The sequence below is a fragment of the Pangasianodon hypophthalmus genome, chromosome 22 (genome assembly GCF_027358585.1).
Source record: "Pangasianodon hypophthalmus isolate fPanHyp1 chromosome 22, fPanHyp1.pri, whole genome shotgun sequence".
Lineage (NCBI taxonomy): Eukaryota > Metazoa > Chordata > Actinopteri > Siluriformes > Pangasiidae > Pangasianodon > Pangasianodon hypophthalmus.
In genome coordinates, this window is record NC_069731.1 from 20,570,421 (window position 1) to 20,595,420 (window position 25,000).

At 41.6% G+C, this 25,000-nt stretch overlaps 3 protein-coding genes across 6 annotated transcripts in view; 2 read left to right on the top strand and 1 right to left on the bottom strand.

Moving 5' to 3' along the window:
* Positions 1-2,847: 2,847 nt before the first annotated feature.
* Positions 2,848-18,633, top strand: si:ch211-230g15.5 (polyhomeotic-like protein 3). Of its 4 annotated transcripts, none has more exons than XM_026938059.3 (14): positions 2,848-2,990; positions 4,764-5,003; positions 5,875-5,946; positions 6,922-7,074; positions 8,239-8,337; positions 9,184-9,439; positions 9,990-10,822; positions 11,410-11,539; positions 11,706-11,938; positions 12,541-12,679; positions 13,300-13,414; positions 14,077-14,188; positions 15,984-16,245; positions 17,511-18,633. In XM_026938059.3, the coding sequence occupies exons 2-14, from the start codon at positions 4,791-4,793 to the stop codon at positions 17,669-17,671; spliced, it is 2,778 nt and encodes a 925-aa protein (XP_026793860.3). In that variant the 5' UTR covers positions 2,848-2,990; positions 4,764-4,790; the 3' UTR covers positions 17,672-18,633. The 4 variants fall into 4 exon arrangements, with proteins under 4 accessions (XP_026793860.3, XP_026793864.3, XP_026793863.3 ...); XM_026938060.3 differs by having other exon boundaries at positions 2,878-3,067; XM_026938063.3 differs by lacking the exon at positions 8,239-8,337.
* Positions 18,634-19,631: 998 nt separating this feature from the next.
* On the top strand, positions 19,632-24,814 carry cldn11b (claudin 11b). Its single transcript, XM_026938276.3, has 3 exons — positions 19,632-20,123; positions 21,221-21,385; positions 23,372-24,814. The coding sequence occupies exons 1-3, from the start codon at positions 19,898-19,900 to the stop codon at positions 23,632-23,634; spliced, it is 654 nt and encodes a 217-aa protein (XP_026794077.2). The 5' UTR covers positions 19,632-19,897; the 3' UTR covers positions 23,635-24,814.
* A 140-nt stretch (positions 24,815-24,954) lies between these two features.
* slc7a14b (solute carrier family 7 member 14b) overlaps positions 24,955-25,000 on the bottom strand; it is a 9,615-nt gene continuing 9,569 nt past the window's right edge. Inside the window, exon 7 of the mRNA XM_026938273.3 lies at positions 24,955-25,000. This exon is cut by the window's right edge and continues 1,540 nt beyond it. The gene's annotated coding sequence lies outside the window, so the exon portion shown is untranslated.

A 25,000-nucleotide genomic window follows, 5' to 3' on the forward strand; every position in this document is an offset into this window, starting at 1 on the left:
GAGGGAAAAACCAAGGAACCTTTAGGATGCTAGAGTCTACCTCTGCTACAGTAAGCTCTACACAGGTACACTGTTAGAAGATCTAAACTAGAACATTTCAGGGTTCTTTGGTTTCCCACCTACACAATCCTACAGCTGAGTGTTTCTCTGACAGAGAGGGTTCCAAGGAGAACTTCTTTATGAATGTTTTTTTTTTAATTAAAAATCACACCAAATGTTCCACAAGGGTTCTTTGGATGGTTACAGGTTCTAGTGTCCTAAAGAGGTTTTACTTGGAACCTTGTCAGAAAGGGAAACTCTTTGTTATAGTGTTATACACTGAGTAAACTCTACACAGGTACACTGTCAGGAGAAAAAATGAAATCTAAAACCCTAAAGTGCTTCCTGAAGTAGAACCGGGTTAGGAAGCGAAAAGCTTTTAAAGATCCATAAAACTTTCTTTCTTTTTCTTTAAGATTGAATCTTCCTCTTATACGAATATAACATTTTAGAATAGAAATATTAATAATATGTAAATCACAAACATCAATCTAAAGAGCATCAGCGCCACCATGTGGACATTAGACTTCTTATTCTCTCTCTCTCTCTCTCTCTCTCTCTCTCTCTCTGTGTGTGTGTGTGTGTGTGTGTTAAATTAAACTGTAAATAAACTATAAATAAACTACACACACTTATAAATGTGTTTGTTGGGACTGAGGAGATAAAATCCCCACAGTCTGAGGCACTAGAACAGAGATTTTGCTCAAAATCCAACTTTAAAATTAAAACTACATTTTTGAAGAGTTCTGTTTAGACCCTTAAAGCGCTGAGGTTTGTGCCTCTGAGAGAACTCTCTAAGTTCCTCTACAGCAGAGTTTTCTTTCAGAGACAGCTTTAGAAAACTGAGAACTATTAACTATTCAAGTTTCTGAGGAACCTTTTTCTTTCTAAAAGTGTATTTTTGCAGCTTTAGTCCAAAAAGAAAGAAAGAAAGAAAGAAAGAAAGAAAAGTAACTCACCAGATTTTCTTTCCTTTTCTCAGGATTTGGGGATAAAAGGCCTTTTTTTCCTGAAAAACTTGTGAAAAGTGTGTGTTACTTCAGTGTCTCAGTGATTTACTACTACTGCTAATAATAATAATAATAATAATAATAATAATAATAATAATAATAAATCTGCTGTATCTGATGCATTGGCTTGTATAAATGATAAATAAATATTATAAGCTGAAAGCTCCAGCCTGAGTGTTTTATCTTTTGCTGATTTTTGGTGAAGTTTGTGATTTATTTAAAGTCGCAGGCGGATGTTGTTCCTCGGCTCTCCATCTCGACCGTGTGTTGTCATGGCAACAGCGGGCCGCACGTGTAGCGTGCGTAAAGCGCTCCTTCCACCTGCTCTGATCTTTTCAGTGATCATCTTCACTCGGGTTTTTTGTGCACTTCAGCTCCTCTGAGCTAATTTCATTAATTTATAAAAACCTGAAGAAACTCCTAACTCTCACCTGATATTCCACACGTTTATGAACTGCTGCACTGGACAGGAAGTGACAACAGAATCAGATCTTCATGCTCTGTGGAACAGCCTTCAGTAACTTCCTGAGCTCCGAGCGCACTGCGCATGCGTGTGGCGCAGCAGCGTTCCTCTAATGAGTCTTTACTAACAGAATAACTTACACACTACACACACACAGGGTTAGGGTTTCCATCCCACTGCTACACCTCCAGCGTGTGTGTTTCACCTGGAAAGGTGTATAAAGTTCACCTTTAACACTTTACTCTAAAGAATTCAAGCTGCAGGAGTGTAAAGGTTTATTACACTCACATTACCGTGTAACAGAGACACACTACAGCAGACACCAGGAGAGGTACTGCTTACTACAGAGAGAGAGAGAGAGAGGGGGGGGGGGGGACAGAGAGAGAGAGAGAGAGAGAGAGAGAGACAGAGAGGGGGGGGGGGGGGGGACAGAGAGAGAGAGAGAGAGAGAGAGAGAGAGAGGGGGGGGGGGGGGACAGAGAGAGAGAGAGAGAGAGAGAGAGAGAGAGAGAGAGGGGGGGGGCAGAGAGAGAGAGAGAGAGAGGGGGGGCAGAGAGAGAGAGAGACAGAGAGAGAGAGAGAGAGAGAGAGAGAGACAGAGGGGGGGCAGAGAGAGAGAGAGAGGGGGGGGGGACAGAGAGAGAGAGAGAGAGAGAGAGAGAGAGAGAGAGGGGGGGGGGGGCAGAGAGAGAGAGAGAGAGAGAGAGGGAGAGAGAGAGGGGGGGGCAGAGAGAGAGAGAGCGAGAGAGAGAGAGAGATTTAGTAGTTATTGAATTTTGTTCACTAAATGAGCCTCCATATAGCTGTTATAAATAAATAATTCTATTTACTACAATGAGCTAAAATTATTTTTACATAAACATTTTGTTATAAATGTATATTTTTTTTATAATGACAGACACCATAAACAATTTTAATTCTAAAACATAAAAAATTTTTATGCATTTTTTAATTAATTCCAGTTCTGTTCATTCAAAAAATAAAAATAATAAAGAAATTACACACACACACACACACACACACACACATATATACATACATAAATATATATAATTTTGTAATTTAATTTTTTGTTTTTGCAAAAGATCCATTTTTTAAAAATAACATTAATTACATTATTATTATTATTAATTACATTAAGCCAGCAAATTTAATTTTTAAAGCGATGTTATAAAAACATGTGCCAAATTCCGTGTGTGTGTGTGTGTGTAGTGTGTAGTGTGTGTGTGTGTGTGTGCGTGTGTGTGTGTGTGTGTGTGTGTGTGTGTGTGTGTGTAAAGCGTTGGTCCTCCTACACTGCATGTGGTGCTGTAACAGAGCGCGCGCTCACTTTTCTTCCCTTCTCCACTTTTACCTTTGACGCATTGGGACATGACGGGATTGTAAGGCTGTCGGAGAAGCGCTCAGTGAGAGTGTGAGTGTGAGAGAGAGAGAGAGAGAGAGAGAGATGGACGATCTCCGCTGCTGACTCCGGACAGGTAGGCGCGGATCAGGCGGCAGATGAGCGCGCGGTGTTTTAGAGCCGCTCTGGAGCCGGTTCTGGAGGGAGGAGCGTGTACGTGTGAATTAAAACGCTATAACGCGTCATGCAGCTCTTCCGCTTTTCTGTTTTGTGCATTCGGTGTGCAAAGTTGCTGCGATCTGACCTGCGTGATGAAGATGAGGATGATGATGATTGTAATGCGCGCTTTGGGGATTTTGTAGTAAATGATTCGCGTTGTTTCTCAGTGGCGCCGCGAATTGAGGAAGTGCAACGCGGAGATCCACACACACACACACACACACACACATACACACACACACACACACATACACACACACACACACACACGCCCATTTTCATTCCGTACACAAAACACACAAAAAATAATGCTGATCGCCGTGAGTTTGATGCGCGCGCGTGACTCTACAGCCGTCGCGCGTCCTCGGCGCGGATCTGAACATCACAGAGGATAAATTTATCATTTTTCTGTAAATAATTTATTCAGAAATGGCGTTCTCCGTGTCAGATAAGCAGGGCCTGTGCAGGACTGACCTGCGCGTAAACATGTCACACACACACACACACACACCTGCGCGCGCGTAACGCACTGATCCGTATCCGCGTGAAATTGAGTGTGTCCTGCTGCTCATCTCCGTGCAAACATCTCACACCATCACAGCATGCAGCCTGGAGTTAGCATGTAGCTAAGCATGCTAAGCAGCAGCACTGAGGCAGCTATGAGCCGTTATAACGCTTTAAACCGCAGCTGAAATCAAGCGACACAAAAGCCGGAAATCACGTTTATTCCTAATGCGGGGTTTTTTAAGTAAACACCCCAGATGTTTATTCCCCAGATGTTTATTCCCCGGATTTTCCCCAGCTGTTCTGCACAGAGGTTCTGCAGCTTTAGGGGAAAAACGTCGGTTTCTTGTGAATTTTCTGTTGCCTGGTTCCTCGTTAAAGCTTTAAAGATTCCTCCAGAACAACAAACCAGAGACAAGAGAACACTTTAGAGCCTCTGCTGTCAAATACACAAACCAGGATTTCATAAATGATGTGCCACAAATTATTATTATTGTTATTATTATTGTTATTATTGTTATTATTATTATTATTATTATTAGTTAAGAGTTCTTGGCTTATGTGTACTTGGAACCCTCTCAGACAGGGAAACATCCTGTTGGCTATAGAACCTTTAAGGGTTCTATATTTATTTTTGTTAAAGAGAGAAATTATTTTTATTATTATTTTTATTATTATTTCCCCTCCTGATGCCTTTTTTTTTCCTCGAGCAGACTGACCCTTAACTGGAACTTCATTTATTTAAAACATTTCCTTTATTTAGATGTTATCAATCCGAATCAGGATCAACTTCACTTTTTGTCCTGCAGGGAAACAGCCGCAGGTGGAGTCGACAGTTTTGCATGTCCGCTGCATTAGTTCTTGCTGTAGAAAACAAAAACAAAAGAGTATTAAGTTCATATTAATTGTTTTGATGATTGTCTCACATGGTTGCATTCATACAGACACAAACGCACCACCAAATTTAACAGAAAGGAAAAAATATACACTATATATGTATAAAGGTACATTAGCCTGTGTGTATAAAGCCACACCCGTGTGTGTTTGTTGAACAGCTATACAGCGTGTGTATGTGTTAATAAGCGTATTATAAACGAGTCAGTAAACTAATTAAATTAAACACACAAACTTTCTTCTCATCCTCTGAGATTTCACTCCAGTGATAACTTCACTCCTTTATTTGCAGCTTCTCGTGGCCTGACAGCGCAGCGCGATGGACAAAGAGCCCCAAACGAAAGCAGAGCAGACGAAAAGTCCCACCACCTCCACTACGACCTCCACCTCCACCACGACCTCCACGAGCAGCACCGCCTCCGCCGTGAGCCCTCCACAGCCTCCCAATGGCACGGCAAAGAGCAGCTCTGCTCTCACGGCGGTCACCACCTTCCACAGCCAGCCTCCACCTTCAGACAGAAAAGTTGCTCAGGTACAGTAATGGTCTCCACCTCTTCAAGAGCCTTGTTTATGCAAACCTTCTCATCATCACACCTTCTCATCATCTACATCTTAGCCCCTGCATGTACCACAAAACTCACTGCTTTCCGCTCGGGACTCAGAAACTTCTCCCTTTCCTACAACAGCAGAGCAACAGGATGAGGGTGTAGAACCTGGAAGCAGAAATATTTTAACCCGAACATCATAGTTGAAGTCATTTCCTTTGGAATTTGTACAATCTGTGTCTCGGATCAGGCATCATGGTGGTGCTGTGGGTAGCGTTGTCTCCTCACAGCTCCAGGGTTTGATCCCGAGCTCGAGTTACTGTCTGTTTGGAGTTTCACATGTTCTCCCTGTTTGGGTGTGCGTGTTTTTCCAGGTTCTCTGGCTTACTCCCAAAAACAAGCCAGTAGGTGGATAGGCTAAGTTAAATTTCCTCTCAGTGTGAATATGTGTGTGTGTGTGTGTGTGTGTGTCCTGTGATTGATCGGTATCCCCTCCAGGGTGTATTCCTGCCTCACCTGGGATGTTCCAGGGAGAAACTCCAGATCCACTTCGGTTAAACTCATAAAATAAAACGTGCTGCATGTTTTTAAAACTCTTCAGGAGACGTAAATGAGCAGCGTTTAATGTTTAAAGCTCTCACCTGCCCGAGCGGTGACTTGTAGCTCAAGCTGTTTGTGCCTCGTTGCTTGTGGGATTTCTTCTCCATCACACTACTCACCTTTTGGTGCACGTTATTTTGATCAGCATGTTGTTTCTGATTTTCTGAACTTTTTGCGTTCCCATTTTATTCAGAGCTCTTTAATCAAAGACCATATTTGCTTGTGTGGATTTGTGCTTTTTTTCTGTCTTCCTGTCAGGTCAATCTGTTTGGAGACAGACTGGCTCCCGCTTTCTCAACCGCTGTTTCGTCTCAACAGACTCAAAAAACAGTATGTAGTCCACGTTTTGTCCCTCTTTCATTTCCTTATTTAAAGACAACAAATTCTCAGAATTCTCCACATACAGAAGCAACCAAAAGGCCAAAGGTAACACTCAACAAAATACTACCACCACCATGCTTCAATGTCAGGATGGTGTTCTCAGGGTGATGAGGAGTGTCCGTGCCATGTGGAGTGTTCAGGTTGTGTGGAGCGTTCGGGTTGTGTGGAGCGTTCGGTTTGTGTGGAGCGTTCGGTTTGTGTGGAGTGTAAGTGTTCGGGTTGTGTGGAGAGTGTGTTCGGGTTGTGTGGAGCGTTCGGGTTGTGTGGAGTGTAAGTGTTCGGGTTGTGGTTGTCCTTTCAGCAGCTTCTCCATCTGAGCTGTGGATCTCCAGCTCCTTGTCCTCTTGGTTGTGCCTCTGACTAATCCCGCTCACTGACTCACTGGCTTTATGTGGACGGTCTCCTCGAGTCGCAGTTTTGTCACATTCTTTACACTTTTAATAATTTATTGTCTCTCTGCAGGAGGTTCAAAGTTTGGGATATTTTTTTTACACTCAAACACTGATTGATGTTTTCCCAGAACTTTGTCCTGGACTTGTTTTGATCGCTTGTTGGTCTTCAGGATGCTGTTTGTTTAGATATGTTCTTTATCAAACTCTGGGTTCTTCCAGGAACAGGTGTATTTATACTGAGATCACGTCACACCTCAGTTACACACAGATCGAGTCAACTCAACTAATTATGTCACTTCTGATGGAAATTATTTAGTTAGTGAATACTTATCCAATCACAACTTCCACGTTATAACAGTACAAAATGTGGAAAAGTTCAAGGGAGTGAATACTTATGCAACACACTATAAACTCAGTACAAACATGTCACACCAAACATCTGCTTTTGTTCCAGCAAGCTGTTGCACCTTCACCCTGATACACACATCATTCATGTTTCCACCTACATCACGCTTCTTGTGTGACTCCTCAGGTGTCGGTTCCCAGCATGCCCGGGTCAGCCGCCCTCGTCCGAGCCAGCCAGAGCTCCAACCCCACCAGCGCCAACCACAAGATCTCACCCCAGGCCCTGCTCGTAGGAAAGAGCCCCACCAGCCAGACCCAAATGCTCCTGAGGGCTCAGATGGTAAAAGAACCTGCCTCTGTTCCTCCTCTCCTCTGAACAACATCCTGTCTTCTGTCCAGCTGACACAGAAACACTCAGAACTGCAGACCATGTTAGAATATTACAGTAATTGTGTTAATTAAAAAAAAAGGGAAAATAAATGCACTCGTTGTACACTACAGGGATTCAGGGTTTGTGTACAGAGATCTAGTGCTGGAGTATTGGATTTTAAAAATGTGCTTCTTTACTTTACTTAATTTTTTATAATAGTTTTAATTTTAATAATTTTTTATTTTACCTCAGTTCAACTGAAAATGAATTCTTCTACTTTTCCTTTGTAAGATGTTGTCTTTTCTTTATGTTACAGATTTACATAGGATTTAAAATTTGCTATTAAATCTAAAGAAGCCTGTTAAGTTCACTTTAGGTTGGTAAATTATCTAGTTAAGTTTTGTAAAATAGCTCATTAAGTTGCGATGTAAGGCGTGATGAACCTGATGCTCAGCTCTTCAGTTAAAAACATGACATTTTTTTCTTGAATATTTGAGTGTGTTTAAGTGTCTCTACTTTTTAACATTCACTCAAGTAGATTTTTTTTGTCTTCACACTTCTACTTTAAAGTCATGATTTTGACAGTAATACATTTTCTCGATGTTTTCCTCGCTGCTCCTCTGTCCTGAAGACTCTCCCGTGTGGGAGAACTGAGCGTTACAGCTTCACCGCTGTCCGTTACAGTGTCTTACGAAGCACTGTATTTATTCTCCGTTCTGAATGTTGGACGGAAACTTTTTTTGGTTTCTCAGGGGAAACTTTGTGAAAGCTCACCCGTCCCTCCCACTCTCGCTGCACTTATTCATGACACACACTCTTCTCAAATTCACTCTTGCACATTTCTGAATAATTGTCTTGTATCCGCAGATCATGCTTGTGGTTTGCAGTTTAAATATTACTGTAGTGGATTTTATTGTAGAGAGAAGAGTTTTGTCATTAGGCTGCGTGCAGAAGCTCTGCTCATGCTGTGAGAGCACATGGCCTGAAACGGACACGGTTTTCTTAACCACTTCAAAAGCTCGTCACTTTACTGTGAAACTCACCATCACACCCACACTATCAGCTCTTTACCTTCCTCTTCCTCTTTCTCTCTCTCTTTCTCTCTCTCTCTCTTTCATGTCTTCATGTCTGTAGCTGATTCTAACGTCTACAGTGCGACCTGATGCCCCTGTCCTCTCCTCCTCTTCCTCCTCCTCTCCCTCTTCTTCTTCACCTCGATTCCCTTCTTCACAGGTGAGATTCTCTTCACTGATCATGTCTAAATCTGTTCACTGTCCCTGTAAAGCACTGAGTGAAATGTTCTCTGTAGATCCTCAGCAGTGTGATTTAGGAGATGCCCATAATTCCACGTACAGTGTGTGTTATTATAAAGCCATAAGCCACGAGATGGTGTGTGTGTGTGTGTGTGTGTGTGTGCGTGTTACAATAATTTTATTCTGGCTAATTTTTTTTTGCTTTGCAAAACGCAAAGTAACGCACAAATCGATAAAACTGCTGTAATGCACGTCTTCAAGTGACGAATTGTGAGGAAAAACAACAAGATAAAATCCAGAGTTTCATTTATTAATAACGTTCGCAATAAACAATTCTACAGCCACGCAGTGTAATCTGTTAATAGTAAACTTTGGTTGCTAAGCAACACCGAGCCCAACTTTGAGAACCGGTGATGTAGATCACTAGGTTGCGAATGTGTCTCTTAAATGAATTAAGCAACAGTAATCATCATAATTACACAAACTGCTTAATTACCATAATTACAGTAATTAAATATAATAAATGTAATCTATTCTAAAGTAGGAGGGTTCGAGGGCATTAGTGCAGCGTGTAACTGTTTCAGTTTATCACATCAAATAGTTCCAAAGGTACTGGAACTCCACCCCCTTGTATATACTCGTGTATGCCCCGCCCCCATAGGCTCCGCCCACCTTAACCTCTGGATAACATTTATCACTGCAGCAAAACACAATAACATGAATATTTTAATGCAGTTATTAACAATGTGCTGTTTGTAAGTCACTCACAGTGAATCAGTTTGTGTGTGTGTGTGTGTGTGTGTGTGTGTGTGTGTCTTGACTTCAGCTCCAGAGTTTGACACTCCGCCCACCTCCACCTGGTACACTGACCATCCCACCGAACCTGCCCCTGAAGTCCGCCTCCCCCTGCCCGCCCCCGGCCCTGACCCGCGCCCGGGTGCCCACCCTGACTCCGAGACCCAGCCCACCACCATGCAGCCCTGGAAAGGACACGCCCACAAAGACGGAGGGTGCCACATCACCACCACCCTCAGCCCCGCCCAAAGCTCCACCTGTGCGCCATCTTACAGTGCCGCCTCCATGTAAGTCACTGTATTTATTATTAATTATATGTTTTTAATTATTAAATTGTTTCTTTTTGCTATTTATTTATTATATCAGTGTCTATTATAGAACTATTATATAAACACATTTCAGCTTGTGATGTTTTAGTGGTTTTAGCAAATATGTGACATTATATTTATTTATTTACTGGAGTTTTTAACTCTGTTTTTTGTGTTAATGGGATCATCCACGGCTAGGTGCGTGTTACACGATTTTAATGCACTTCTTTACCTCCACGTCCTGCGTTAAAATTGTGTAAGGCACACCTAGCCGTGGATTATCTCTTACATATGAAACATAAAAAAGAAATGTTTTTTTAAATTTTGGTAAAAATCTCTGTGGTGTAAGTGAGATAATGCTGATGAAGTGTTCTGGTGTAAGAGAATATTTGGTGTTATAATAATCTAATCACAGACGCCCTGGCTGTACCTTCGCTTCGAGAACCACGGCTCTGTCAGCGTCTGTGGTTGTTTTCGTGGTTTTCTTGTCATGAGTATTTAGTTCTGAAACGGTCATGTGTGTTTTCAGCTCTTTATGCTCCAGCTCATGCGCTGGCTAAGCAGAAGTTAAGCAGCAGTAGCCTGAAGAGACCTCACAGTCAGATCAGCATTCCGCAGCATCCGTTCCCTTCGAGGCATCCACACCCCAATTCTTCTCCGGTTGTACCAAAGAAACCGCTTCCCGAGCTGAAGCGCTGTCCGTCCACCCAGGCGTCCCCGAGCGGCTCGAGCCAGACTTCCCCTGTGCCCATCACCGTGCCCAATCTCAGCCGATCCCACCTGACTCCGCCCACCTTGACCCTACCGTTGACGTCCGCCTCCCCCGGCGGCTCCTTATTGGCAACTAAACAGCTCCTGAGGATCGCTCTGTCCTCCGCCTCCGCCTCTTCCTCCACCCAGTGCACCAACGGCCAGCCGAAATCCTCCACCATGTCCCCGTCTAATGATCTCGTCCAGCCGAAGCCTCAGCTCTCTCCTGCGTCGGCTAAACCAGAGTGTCCGATCCCATCACCACAGAACTCCAACACCTGCCCCCAGCTGGTGCAGCTGTCACCCTCCAGACAGACCTGGACATCTCCTCAAAGAGCTTCTCCTCCATCTCCGGTCCTCCCACTCGTCTCCACCAGCTCCACATCCTCCCCCGCGCCTCCACAGTCCCCTCTCACCTCCATCACACACACCACCGACACGACCAAGGAGCTGAAAAGTGCAAAGCCGAAGCTGAAGCCGGGAAACAGCACTGAGGAAATTCCACAGGATCTCAAACTTCCATCATCGCAGACCAAAAGTGTGGAAGGAAACCAAACATCACAGAGTGCCGGCGCAGAACCACAGCCTTCAGGACCCATGGACAAGACTTCAGTGAGTTACACTGATTATTTATTTGTTTGTTTCTTTGTTTGTTTACAGACGCGTACAGAAAATTGCACCCTCATGAAAAATTAAGGAGTCGAGGATATAATTTATCATGATATTTAGTGTTTTTGGTTTCACAAAGAGAATAAAATAAAAAAATAAAATAAAAAATAATCCCAATACAAACTAGTTGAGTTAAATTCTAAATTAAGATTTTTAAAAAAAATGTTTTGTTACAAATCTCGAGTATTATATTTGCATAATATCACATTGCCTTTTTTCTATTATACGCTCAGAGCTTTTGTGTCCTCTTAGTGATATAAATTAATATAAAAATGTAAATTATTTTTTCACTTTGCTTTATTATATGTTGTCCATATTTATACCTTTTCTCTCTTTTTTTAAGATTAATTGTAGAGTTCCTTTTTGCCTTTTCCTTTCAGAAACCATGGGGGATGCAAACTTTTGCACTCGACTGTACACCCTGTGATTGTAGTGTTCGCTATATGTATGTTTATATGTATTCGTAGCCTACAGTATTTGTGGTGTGTATATGTATGAGGTTATATGCAGAGGTTTGTGGTTTGTGTCAGGTGTGTAAACGGCCGGTGGTGTGTACAGAAGAGCCGAGGCCTCAGAAGACGCCGTCTGTCTCAGTAGCATCAACTGCTGGACGAGAAGACGTCTGTGAGGAAACGTCCACTCACGCAGACAATCACTCAGGTACTCAGGATGTCTCAGAATTTAGTCTCAGAGTCTCTGCAGCTCAGCTTTAAAACAGAAGCACTTTTAGTTCCTGTAGTTTAATCAACTATATATAAAATTCAAAATGTTTACATTTGACCAAGTTTCCCAATGTAAAGATTTTCCCGTTCTCTCATTACTCCAGCCATCTCTAGCCTGTCCTCGGATCTGTCTCCAGTCCTGCCCTCCACGATACGACCCTCAGTCGCGTCTCCCGCCGGCCGAAGCTCTCCCGCCAAATTCCCGGCTGTTTCGGAGGGAGCGCTCGCACAGCAGCCGTCCTCCAGCCACACGGGACCGACAGAACCCACCAAACCGCTCGTCCTCACTCACCTGGTGGACGGCTTCATCATTCAGGAGGGACTGGAACCGTTCCCGGTACTTTACACACAAACATTACAGGACAAACACCACGCTGAAATATTCTGAAGTTCAGGAAATCACATGACTACTCTTAGCTTCTGAACTTTAAAAGGGTTCTTTAGATAGCTAATCATTTTTCACTTCTTAAAGGGGTTCTGCGTGCTTAGATAGACAGAACCATATCTGATAGGAAAAAAAATATTGTAGGGTTCTACATAGATTAAAGTTTAGATTTGACAGGATCTCATTATGTCCTGTAATAATCTTCAATCAAAAAGTGTTTTAAATAAGCCAAGGTGTTCATTAGAGTTTAAAACAAAAATATATTTTCATCTAATTTGGGCTTTTGTGTAGAAAGTCGATAAAGGTATACCAGAGACATGCACTGAGTGATGTATTTTCCTTAAAAAGCGCTTTAAGTGGAGTCTCCATACGTGTGGACGCTGTGCATGAAAGGGTTAATCTTGATAAAAGGTTATTATTACAGTACTGATGTGTATATTACTAGAGCGACATAAAATCAACAGAATTCAGCAGATAATTTGATTATTATTTGCTGTGGCTTTTATGATAATTTATAATCGTGAAATGTTGTTAACTTTTTAACAATCGTGCAGGTGAACAGGTCGTCTCTGATGGTGGGTCCAAACTGTGGTTCAGGACTGAACGGGGCGAACGGACCGGACATGTTTAACGCCACCTCAGAATCCGCCGACAACTCGACTGACTCGGACGACGAGATTTCCGTCACAAATAGTGAGTTCCAGCTTTCACTGTGTGCAGAATATCCCAATACTGATGCATCACAATACGTCCTAATGTAGAACATAAAACATTTATATTCCCACCTCTAAAAAACTAAAAACTAAAAAAAGTACTTTTTTTTTAATCTAGAAAAGTAAAAACTTCACTTTATTTGTTTTTGAAAGAGGCTGGGGATAAAAACTAGGACAGAGAGAGGGGAAACAAACCCACACAACTTCTCCAGCCTGCATTAGGATCCTGTTAGACGAACAAAAGTAAACCAGAGATCTGATTATAAACCTCACTGACTCACAGACAGTCTCACTTTAAGTTTAGCACACGCTGTAATAATCATGACTGTAGCGTGAAATAAATAAGACAATAATCATCATATCACAAATTTCACAAAGGTGTTACAATACAGATAAGAGACAAAAAAGGGATAAAGATTTCAGAAGTGTTTTCGATGTCTCTGTGTCCCCCAATAAATGTGTTTTGGACATCTCCAGTGTCCTGAAAATAAATCTAAGTGTTTTGGAAGTCTTCAGCGTCCCCGGAATAAATGATGTGAATTACTGTATAAGTGTGTACACTGTACGGTGCTGTAATTTGTTCTTCGTGTCTCTGGATAGACGGCGTCAGTGTTGGACACAGACTCGTGCTGCAGTGTCACTTCTGTAAGAGGAAAGGAACAGCGCAAACTTTCAACCGCTCCAAGCGCTTCTGCTCCAAGTCCTGTGCCAAGAGGTACGAAATCTATATTCATTCATCTTCAGTAAGCACTTTGTCCTGGTCAGGGTGGCCGTGGATCCGGAGTCTATCCCGGGAACGCTGGGTGTGAGGTGGGAATACACCACGGACCATCACTCTAGGTCATAATACAGCACTCAGGTCATCATTCACCGCTACGTTTTTGAACCCGGACACATGCACAGAAATTCCACACAGCGAGAAACCTTGATCAAACTGGGAATCCAGTCATCTGATTTCTTTATACTGCACAGAGCCGTGCTCTCATTTGTAAAGATGATGTACCTTATGCAGAAATAATGTGCTGTTCTTACATGACTGGTCGCAGTGGTGAGAAGTGGCGTTGTGGTTTCCTGTGTGTAGAAATCTTCTTCAAGAACCGTTTTAATGAAGCACAATGAATGACATACTAGCAAATAGAAACAATAAAATCACTCTAAGCAGGTGATAATTTTCAGGAAACTAATTATACAGATGTGTTTAAGTCGTTAATTCCATCAACTATTAACACGATTAAAATAAACACACGTTATCTGTAATTTGTGCATGTAAACGGAGACAGGATGTGGTCAGGGGGCAGACAGTGCAAATGCTGAAAGGCTGAGTTGAACAGGGGGATTAAACGAAACTTTACCAACACATTTCTTTTCCGTCTGTAGGTTCAGCTACACAAAACGTTTCCGAGCTCTGAGACGCTGTGTCAGTGAAGGAGGACATCGAACTGAATTTAATGGAGCAGAGGACGAGATCGAGGAGGAAAGTTTCCAGCAGGTTTGTTCTCATCACTATTCTTGAGCTCAACATTGTGTGAAATCATAAAAATGTAAAAACACACTGCCTGGCCAAAAAAAAGTCACACACTCTGATATTTCATTGCACTGCCTTTAGCTTTGATTACGGCGTACATTCATCGTGGCATTGTTTCGACAACCTTACGCAACGTCACAACATTTATTTCCCCCAGAGTTGCATTCATTTTTGGCCGAGATCTTGTATTGATCACGAGAAAGTCGAATCACTCCGTAAAGTCTTCTCCAGAACATCCCAAAGACTTTCAGTGGGGTTAAGGTCAGGACTCTGTGGTGGCCAAGTCATGTGTGAAAATGATTCCTCGTGTTCTTTCACAGTTTGAGCCTGATGAATCTTGGCATTTTCATCCTGGAGTGTGTCTGTGCTGTCAGGGAAGAACAGTCTATTGATACCTGCTCATTCAGTACATTCAGATACTCAGCTGACTTCATTTTATTGCTGCGTGTTGCTGAGCCTCGAACCTGAGCACCTGAAGCAACCCAGATCATAACACTGCCTCCAGAGGCTTGTACAGTAGGAACTGTGCATAACGTGTGCATCACTTCATTCGCTTCCCTTCTTCCCCTGACACACCCTTCGCTTTGAATACGGTCAATCTGGACTCTTCAGAGCACATGACCTTGTTCCAATCTTTATGCTAGCAAATTGAATTGCTTTTTCCGATTAGTCTCACTAACGAGTGGCTTTCTCGTGGCCACACAGCTGTTTAATCCCAATGCTGTGTGTGTGTGGAAATGCTCTTACTTCCACTATTAAACACAGCCGTGAGTTCTACTGTCGATTTATTTCGCTGTGACTTCACCAAGTGTTTTAAAGAACTCTGATCACAATCATTCAGGATTCAGGATTTTTTCCAATCATATTTCTTCAGCAAATTTTTCAGTTCACCGCTATCCTTCCAGGTTTTAATAATGCCTTGGACAGTTCTTAACATAATTCCAGGGATTTCAGCAATCTCCTTAGATGTTTTCTTTGCTTGATGCAGGAAAATTATTTGCCCCTTCAGGAACACAGTAAAATCTTTTCCACGATCACGGGATACGTCTTCTGACATGGGTGTTTAAGAAATGAGAAGCTACACACTGCATCATTCAGGAAGAATTCATTCAAGAATCATCGCCAGCTGAAACATATTAATCACTGCAATAATGATCCAATCATAGGCGCTTCAGTATTTGCTTATTTAAAGACTATTTTTTGTCCAGACATTGTATATATACAGTATATATATATATATATATATAAGTATACTCATTTGTTGCCTCACTTCACCCGAGTCACTGCCTCTGCAGCACCCCTACTGTCAGGTCTGTGTAACTGCAACTGCTGCAATTTTAATTAAATAAAAGTATAGAATAGAGCAGAACATAGACCTGTGTTTGTTTTTTGTAGCGCAGTATTTGTTATTCTTTTCTATTTTATTCATATACATTTTAAAAATCTTCTTTAGTCATTTGTGAAGCACTCTTACACTCGCTATTGATTTACACTGATGTATAACACTGTAAAATTACAAACAGTTATTTTCATGGCACAAATCGACACAAAGAAATGTGAAGACCTCCATTTTGCTTTAAAGTGATATCTTTAGAGCTGTACAGTGAATGAAATATTTAACATAAAATTCATTTGTGAATCATTTTAGAGTATAATGTTCACACACACACACACACACACACACACACAAATACAGATTCATCAATCTGAAGTGAGGATTAACGCTCCAGAACACACCTCATGGTCATGCGTGTTGCAGGTGAAACATGGCACCACGGAGCAGTGGAGGATTCTCCAGCGCCCCCCGCAGGAGGGAGAAGACGAGGCGGCCGCTCCGATGAAGACGAGGCTGCGCAGACACACGGAGCAGAGCGTGCGCGAGAGAGAGACGAGGATCAGCGAGACTAAAAGCGCTCCGACTTCACCTCTGGATGTGGTTTCACCCACAGACCTTTCTGCACACTCCAAACCTGCGCAGTGGACTGTAGACCAAGTGTGGAGCTTCATTTCCAATCTACCAGGTGAGATCATGGATCATTCGAAGTGTGCACTCAGACATCTTACGAGCTTTTTCACACTTGCAGATTTTTCCTGGATTTTTTGTGGAGTGTTTTAAACCCGAGTGTGGTCCAGGGAGCCACTTTCATCGCTCTGGGGTTCCAACTTTACACTGTACGATTTTCAGCTCTGTGCTGCTGCAGTCGCGGACTAAAATCTCACTTCATAAAAGAATTCTTTAGTCATGAGTTGAGGTCGTTGGTGTTAGAGCACATAGTGTGACTGATTTAATGCAACTGCGACCAACAACAAAGTGTGTGTGAGTGTGTGTGTGTGAGTGTGTGTGTGAGTGTGTGAGAAATCTGTGATTAAAGTCTCAGAGTGCGAGCACTGCTACGAAGTTCACCTAAAATCCACCAATAGGACGACGGCGAGCTCACGGCGCAGCTACAGATACGGTAGCGGCGATGGAGAAGCGTAAAGGAAACTCTAATGCACAGAAAAACCTCCTCGTTACCTCCAGCTCACTGTGAAGAACGTGTGTGTTTCTGCACGAGCTGATTTCAGGATCACGCTGATTGATGACGTAAACAGCGTCGTACGCAGTAACGCTCTTTAATTAACTGCAGGTCTATCGTTAGAGGATCTTCAGCGTATAATGTGAGATGGAGAACACGCTCTCACAGTCTGTTATAGAATTCACAACAGAGTTTATCAGGATCTCGTACAGTGTGACGAGGAATCGTCTTAAAACACACCTCTGAAATCACACACAGTAAAACTGAACTCGGGTGTGATGCGATTCCATCAAATTACTTCACAATGGCTGGTTTTATACATAACCTGAATTGAGAAAAATTAATTTTAAAACAACATTAAAACATTAAATGCTACAGCTCAAGTTTGTTTTTTCAAATTTAGTTCTCTGTAATATATATATATTATTTTCTAGTTGTCTTCTTTCCTGTTTTTTATCCCTTCAGGATGTGAGTTTGGTCACAGACTTGTCTTCACTCTTCACTCCAAAACTCTGATTAGTGTGAAGCAAAAGTAATTAAACTAAACTAATTAAATAAGAAAAGTGTTAATAACGGAATAATAAAGAGGTCTGGAATCTATTTCACAAAAGAAGTGACATAAAATAGCAGAATTGTTGCGCAGTTCAGAATCAGTCCTGTGTCCTGACTCGTTTTTATTCATCTCTCTCTCTCTCTCGCTCTCTAATGTTCTGTGTTTGCTCTGATATTTTCTATTTCCCTAAATGTCGACCTCTGCGTGACCTTCTCAGGGTGTCAGGACATCGCTGAATCGTTTCGAGCGCAGGAGATTGATGGACAGGCCCTTCTGCTGCTCACTGAAGACCATCTGATGAGTGCCATGAACGTCAAACTGGGACCTGCACTCAAAATCTGCGCCCGAATCAACTTGCTGAAAGAAGGAGGGAGGTAAAGAGACGAAACCAGAGAGAAAGAGAGAGAGATAGAGAGAGAGAGAAAGAGAGACAGGTTTGAGCCTCGAGGACGATCAGAGCACTTGCCAATAGAATAGAGCCATTTTGTGCACTTTAATCTTTGAAGAGATTCACGCGGTGAAGTCAACGTGTCGAGGTAATGTGTGTATTTTTGCTTGAACTGATTTAGACTAACATTACAGTAGCCTTCCGTAACCTTTAGCCTCTGTCTGAAAGCATGATAGCAATATAATGGTCCCCTTAATTTCCGTGAACATAATACGAGCTCTATAGCCAGTCCTAGTGCGAGGGAAATGTTCGTGTCTGCTTCTTTTTTGTCGCCGATTGGATCGAAATCATAATCAGGGTTTGTCGAGTTTCTATTTTTCACTAAAAGGACGCTTCCTGTGTCTGTGGAGGAATTAGAAAAGAATGGAAGTGCTATTATTGTGCGCATGTCCCTCCCCTTCCTGTTGTAGATATTTTCTTATTGTACTGTATATGTGTACATGTATAACGATGCAGTGCTCTGTGTGTATAAATCTATACAAAATGTTTTGTGAAGGATTTGTAATATTTAATATATTTGTCTTCTAAGGCTCTAGGAAATACAAATGCAAGCGATTTGAGATTTTTAAGCGTTTTTAAAAAAATGATGTTTGACATGCTGATAAGATTATGTAGGCTAACTGAAATGAAATGAAATTTTATCAAAGCTTCTTCACTGCAGTGAAAGCGTGGAACCCGAACATGTGGCAGTACGCAGGTACTTAAACACACAGTCTCGCCTAATGAAGGTACAGCGAAGGTGGTGCCTTTTTCTGACATGGAGACCTTATAAAACTGCTGTAGACATTGTAATATAATCTCGTGTCATCCAAGTGTTGTTTGTCACAGTTACATGACCTTTCTTGTGCCATTTTTGATTATTTAATTAAACAAACTACATTTTGTTACTGAACCCTTGCAGTTATTTGACTGTGTTCATGTGTTTGTCTCTCTGCAAATACACAACACTTTGTTCTAAATGAATCTACTTTCAGTTTGTTTTATTTTCAAATGTTCATTTTAAGCTGAATTAGTTTCTCTGCAGTGTTTTTATTTCTAGTTCTCCTCTTTTTCCCTTCCTTTCTTTGTTGCTGCTCCACACCACATGGCCGCTAGATGGCGCTCAGTTCAGAATAATCATTTAAAAAGCCTAAATAAATAAAAAATTAAACACAGAGAATAACTTTGTGAGAATTACTCTGACTTATGATTACGATAATTTTAAGAAATGTCAAAATATCAAAATACACAAAATGAAAACTATAATCAAAGTTTTTTTTTATACAAGAAATGGTTTGTTTGCATATAATAGGCTACACACATGAAATACATACAGCAATTAGTTTATTAGTTTAGTTAAATGTTTAAACTTATCACAGTTTATCACACTCCTAATTTCTTACAGACAAAAACACGTGTAAAAGTGAAACATCTGAAAAATAAAATATGAGAAAGTTCTAGTCAGTATTTGATGGTTCTAATAAACAGTCTGTAAAATGGAAGATATTTATTTATTTATGACTTAAATCAATTTACAAACAGAGGAGAAATAACAAAAAGAGAAATAAAACTATCAGAGAGACAATCTAAAAGATCTATAAAAGAAAGAATGAAAGACGGAAAGAAAGAAACAATTATTTTTTTAGCCAGTTTGAAGTGTTTATGAATGAGCTAAAGTCCGCTGGAGTTTGGGATCATGGTGTGAGAATGTGTGTAATGTGTGTATAGTTTAATATTCAGCATTAAATTCATAATATTTACTGGGTTTTACATGAAGTTTTGGACGCAGCGCGTGCAGTTTTGTTCCGTTATGGGCCTTTCTGTGATTGGCTGCAAGTTTGAAAAGGGGCGGAGCTATCTGTGGGTAAGCGCTGAGTATAAAAGCCGCTTTACGTGTTTCTTATATTTTTAGAATTTCTTTCGACTCCGTGCTGAAAGTGTGTGTGTGTGTGTCTGTATGTGTGTGTGTGTGTGTGTGTGTGTGTGTGTGTGTGTTCTGGCCTAATGAACCATGACACCTGAATAAATACAGAAGAAGAAGAGGATCAAGTGCTTCATCACTAAAGCTCCAGATTCTGCTCTGAAGATCTGAAGAACATCTCAGACTTTCAGGAGTTTTATTTTCCGGACTGTGTGTGTGTGTGTGTGTGTGTGTGTGTGTGTGTGTGTGAGGGATCATGTCTCAGAGCTGTCGGTTGCTGTGCGGTTTCTTTCTGAGCTGCTCAGGATGGATCTGTCTCATCATCGCCACCTCCACTAATGACTGGGTGATCACCTGCAGCTTCGGCCTGCACACCTGCATCAAGATGGACGAGCTGGAGTCCAAAGGCTTGTGGGCCGAGTGTGTGATCTCTACAGCGCTGTATCACTGTGCAGCTCTCAACCAGATCCTCACTTTACCTGGTGAGACTCACACACCTGTCACACACTCTCATCTCCACCGGGCCTGTCCTCCTCAGGAGCCCACACCTTCAGCACCTTCAGCACCTTCAGCACCTTCAGTAACTTCAGTAACTTCAGTACCTTTAGACCTTTCAGTACCTTTAGTACCTTTAGCACCTTTATCTTTAGTGCCTTCAGTACCTTCAGTACCTTTAGTACCTAGAAATGAGCATGTAGTTTACCTTTCATCCAGGTGAAAGATGCAGAAAATAAAGGTAAAGTTTATTCCCCTTTTTTTTAAAAAAAAAAAAAGTGAACACTTTAGTGAAGTCTGCTGCTTCTTTATTTAATTAATTGAATTTATTCATAAATGATAGAACTTGAGGTTGAGGTGAGGAGGGTTCTACAGGGTTCTACAGGGTTCTACAGGGTTCTGCAGGGTTCTACAGGGTTCTACAGAAAATACTGACTGTTCAATATTAATACAGAATATATGAATAATGAATAATTATTCTGCATTCCTCAAAATATGCTATTTTTATAAATGTCTTTGGTAACAGTAACACACCTTCTTCATTTTTAAGTTAAATGTTTGGTTACAGTCAGTAATACACCGTTTTAATGTTTAAATTTGAAGAATATTTATGCTTTCACACATCACTGATGATTTCTCCGTGTTAAAATAAACCGCTACAGCGTGTGGCATTGGATAAAGAGAATTTAAAAAATTATTTCTTCTGTTTTTAATAGACACTAGGCATCTACAAAATAAAATAAAACCGGCCTCGTTTATCAGTGAGGTGTCACAGTTTGAACAGAAAAATATGTATTTTATAATAATATTTATTTTATTTTAGAAATAATATTTATGATATTGATTGATTTGTATTTATTTATTTATTTAAAATGTGAGTAAAAAAATATTCAAATGCTTCACATCTCATGCTTGACATGAGAACATTTAATATTTGTTTTATGAACTGAGTGAATAAATCACGTGGACGTTACGTTGATGTAAATCAGAAGTCGAACTCCAGGTGTCCATCATCACTGCTTTGATTTTATGACGTCGTGTGATTGATCTTCTCAGCGATGTGTGTTTGATCTTTTCTCTGTAGCGTACATCCAGACGTCTCGAGCACTCATGGTGTCTGCGTCACTCCTCGGCCTGCCGTCGGTGCTGCTGGCGCTCTTGGCCACGCCCTGCGTCCGACTGGGTGACGAGAGCGACGGAACCAAACGGAAACGCGCTCTGTTCGGGGGAATCCTCACTCTGATCATGTGTGAGTGACGGTTTATATTTATATCAGATTATAAGACGATCCTCACGGCTCGATCCTGAGCTCGGGTTACTGTCTGTATGGAGTTCGGCATGTTCTCCACGTGTCCATGTGGGGTTCCTCCGGGTTCTCCGGTTTCCTCCCACCTCTAGAGCTCGTGCCAGCAGGCGGACTGGCTACACTACATTGCCCCTAGATGTGAATCCCAGTTTTCCCAGGACAGACTCCCGATCCAAAGCGCTTAGTGAAGGTGCATGAATATGTTAAACCCTATGTAGTGAGCACAGATAGTGAATTTGGGATCCGGTTTCAATTAAAGCCGACAGTTTTACACACATCATGGGTTAGAAATAATGAGACGTTTGTCTGAAATCCTGCAGAAAAAATTGATTAGAAAAGAGAGATAAGGTTTATCTGTTGCCTGCTAGAAAAAGCTCTCTAGTCGAGACGTTATTATAAACAGAATGATTCTGTGATCATTGTTCAGTTGTCTTGATACCCTGCAAAAAGGAGAACCAAATTCAGCACCGGTACTTAGTTACGGTACCGCTCTCTCAGTAATGGGAATAACTAAAAACTAAAACGAGGGATTGTGGATGATTTACCGAGCTGAACTGCACCGTCTCGGTGGAAAAGTGTTATTGTACTGGACCCAGACTTTAGATTAGATTCTTTCTGTCCAGGACTCAGGGCTTTATTGCAGTTTTTATCCATTTCAAGCTAAATTCAGGATGTGAATCAGTTCCTATCTGTGTGCCAGTCCCATTTCCTCTCTGGAGTCATCTCTCAGTGTGGAACATAAACTAACCATAGTGCAGACCTGCAGATGGATCAGTGGTTCTCCATCACACTCAGGGATTTCCTCCATCCTGGAGGAAGTGTCTGTCACAGTCAGCTGCCACAGCGAGACTCTCATTTATACTGTCTGACACTTCTCTCACTTTTGCCCTTTACTGCTGGAGTGCTTGGTCTTTAAACTTTATCTTTTGAAATACTTATGAGTCACGCTTTCAAGGTTAGATTTATAACGTAACATGGTGTTAATGTGTTAAATCAGTTATCATGTCTCTTTATCTTTATCTTCATTTTGTTCTGTCAGAATAAAGGACTGTACAGGTACATGTCGGTTCCTGAAGGTAAAACAGTGTAAAAATCACAGAAAAGTGAGATGAAGTACCTTTAATAATGTTTCTCTGCAATTACCACAAGCCTGTATACACTAAAACCCCAGTTAAAGGGCCAAGCACAAGTGGAACTTTCTATTTGTTTATAGGATTTTTTGTCTCATTATTAGGGGTCCAAGCACTGAGGGTACTGTCACCATACTGCCTTTGTTCGGGTCTTCTTCTTCTTCTTCTTCTTCTTCTTCTTCTTCTTCTTCTTCTTCTAAGGTCCAAAATGATGGAGGCAAACAAACAGTATGGCCACCACATGCCAATCAATCTTAGTGGGGCGGAGCCTTATATACTTAAAGATTAGTAACTCGTGATTGGTTGCATGGATTCTGGATGTGCACAAAACGTGAAATATATGTTCAGGACAAGATTCTGAGGATGTGTGCAAGATCCTGAGGTTGGGGCGTGGTCATCCTTAGGGGGCGGAGTTAATCTTATATAACTGTTTCTCAAAAAGTGCTAACATTTTGAAAAGTCTGATCAAGTTGTTACACATTGCCATGCTAATCAGAAAGTGTATTCTGATAAAAAAGACAACTGTCAGCCGGTCAGCTATCAGTCGGCACGTCGCAGGGTTAGCGCTGAGCTACCATCACAAACCCCGAACAGTCTGTACATCTGTGGTCTCTTTATGGCTCTGTGTAACTTGCAGGAACTGGCCGCTGTGGGTGCTACTTGTGAAGGATGCTGGACCCCTGCACGCTGCAGCTTGCGGCTATATTTTAGTATTTTTTTTATAGTGTTTGTGTGCGCTGTCAGAAAAAAGTCCAAAAATATAAATCAGGTTTAATTAAAGCTTGCTGTCTCTCTGCAGCGGTCTGTGGTTTGGTGTCGACGGTGTGGTTCCCGATTGGAGCTCATCATGAAGATGGTCTGCTGTCGTTCGGGTTCTCTCTGTACGCTGGATGGTTGGGTTCTGCCCTCTGTTTCCTCGGGGGTTCGGTTCTGACCTGCTGCTCGGGAGGTGATGATGCTCCGGTTCAACGTCCCGAAAAGCGATTCTACTACTCCAAACAGCGTGGACTCTCCGACTCGGTCCAGGCCACAAACAGTCACGCCAAGAGCGCACACGTCTGAGAGCAGAGACGTGAACTGGAGCGGACTTCAAACAGAGAGGAATGGTTTATCGCTCTCATTTTCTCTCTCTCTCTCTCTCTCTCTCTCTCTCTCTCTCTCTATCTATCTATCTATCTCTCTCTCTCTCTCACACACACACACACTGAAGCATGGGGGATTTTCCACAGTGAGATACGAGCAAAGCACAGCTTCTACTCAAAACAATTTTTATTCCAGTCTGGATGAGAAGTTTTGTCTCAGCATGGACCGAGAAAACGAGGCCAAGATTAAAAACCCTCTCTGTAATCCGTTCTCTTTGTTCTTTTTCTTTTAAGTCATTTTCAGTAGTGCTGAAATTTTTCTTTTATTCCTAATTCATCTCAGTCTGTGCTCAATCATCTGCTCTGGTTAGAAAGCATGGAAAGCATAGAAAGAAAAAAAATTAGTCCATATGACATGCAGAAGGCAGACAGGCAGGAAGCCAGAGGTGCAGCAAGGCCAGGTGTCTTCTCCATGTTTTTTCCTGTAAAGCTCTTCACTCCTTCCTGCTCAGGATCCCTCAGGAAATCTGCAGACGCAAAGCGAGGACACCTTCAATAGCGACAGATTGGCCATTTTTCTTACATCCTTCTCTCATGTGGTTCATTAACAATATTTCTGTCATGTTTAATTAATCCTTTCTTTTGCTTTGTTGCTCTCGCTGGGCTTTGAACACGTAACACTATTCAGAAAGCAGTTTAAAAAAAGGAGTTTGGATTTTGAATGCTGTGAACTGATCACTGATCTGACCTCATGTAGTGAAGCTTCAACTTATTATTCAGTTATTATACTTATTACACACATTCTGTAAAATATCCACATATCCACAGGGAGGCATTCCATAAACTGACACTTCTCCAGATCATTTCATCATATTTTTATTTTAAATATATCACTCTGGATCGGAGTAGACTACACTTACACTCTGTGTGTCGAGTCAGTGAAGTTTATGCTGAAATATATTCATGAAATATAAACATTTTCATACACATTTGAACAGCAGAAACACTGAGAAAAAAAACATACAAGCCAAATAATCAAAGAAATAACTCGATCTCAGCGTTGCAGGATATTCTGAAAAGGAATTTTAATGTGTTCAGGAAATCCAGGAATAATATTTCTAGACACTGAGCCTTTAAAATAAAACACAAACTCTGCAGAACACTCGTGTCTTTTCACGTGATCTACATTCCTTACACACGCCTGGACCTGAAGGTTCTTCAAGAGTTCTTTTAGCTGAAATGTTTTACTTGGAAGCCTTTCTGATAGCGAAACACTTCATTACAGGGTTCTGCTTAGTACCTTTAATAGTTTCCCCAGAATCACAACTGAAGAATCCTTAAAGGTT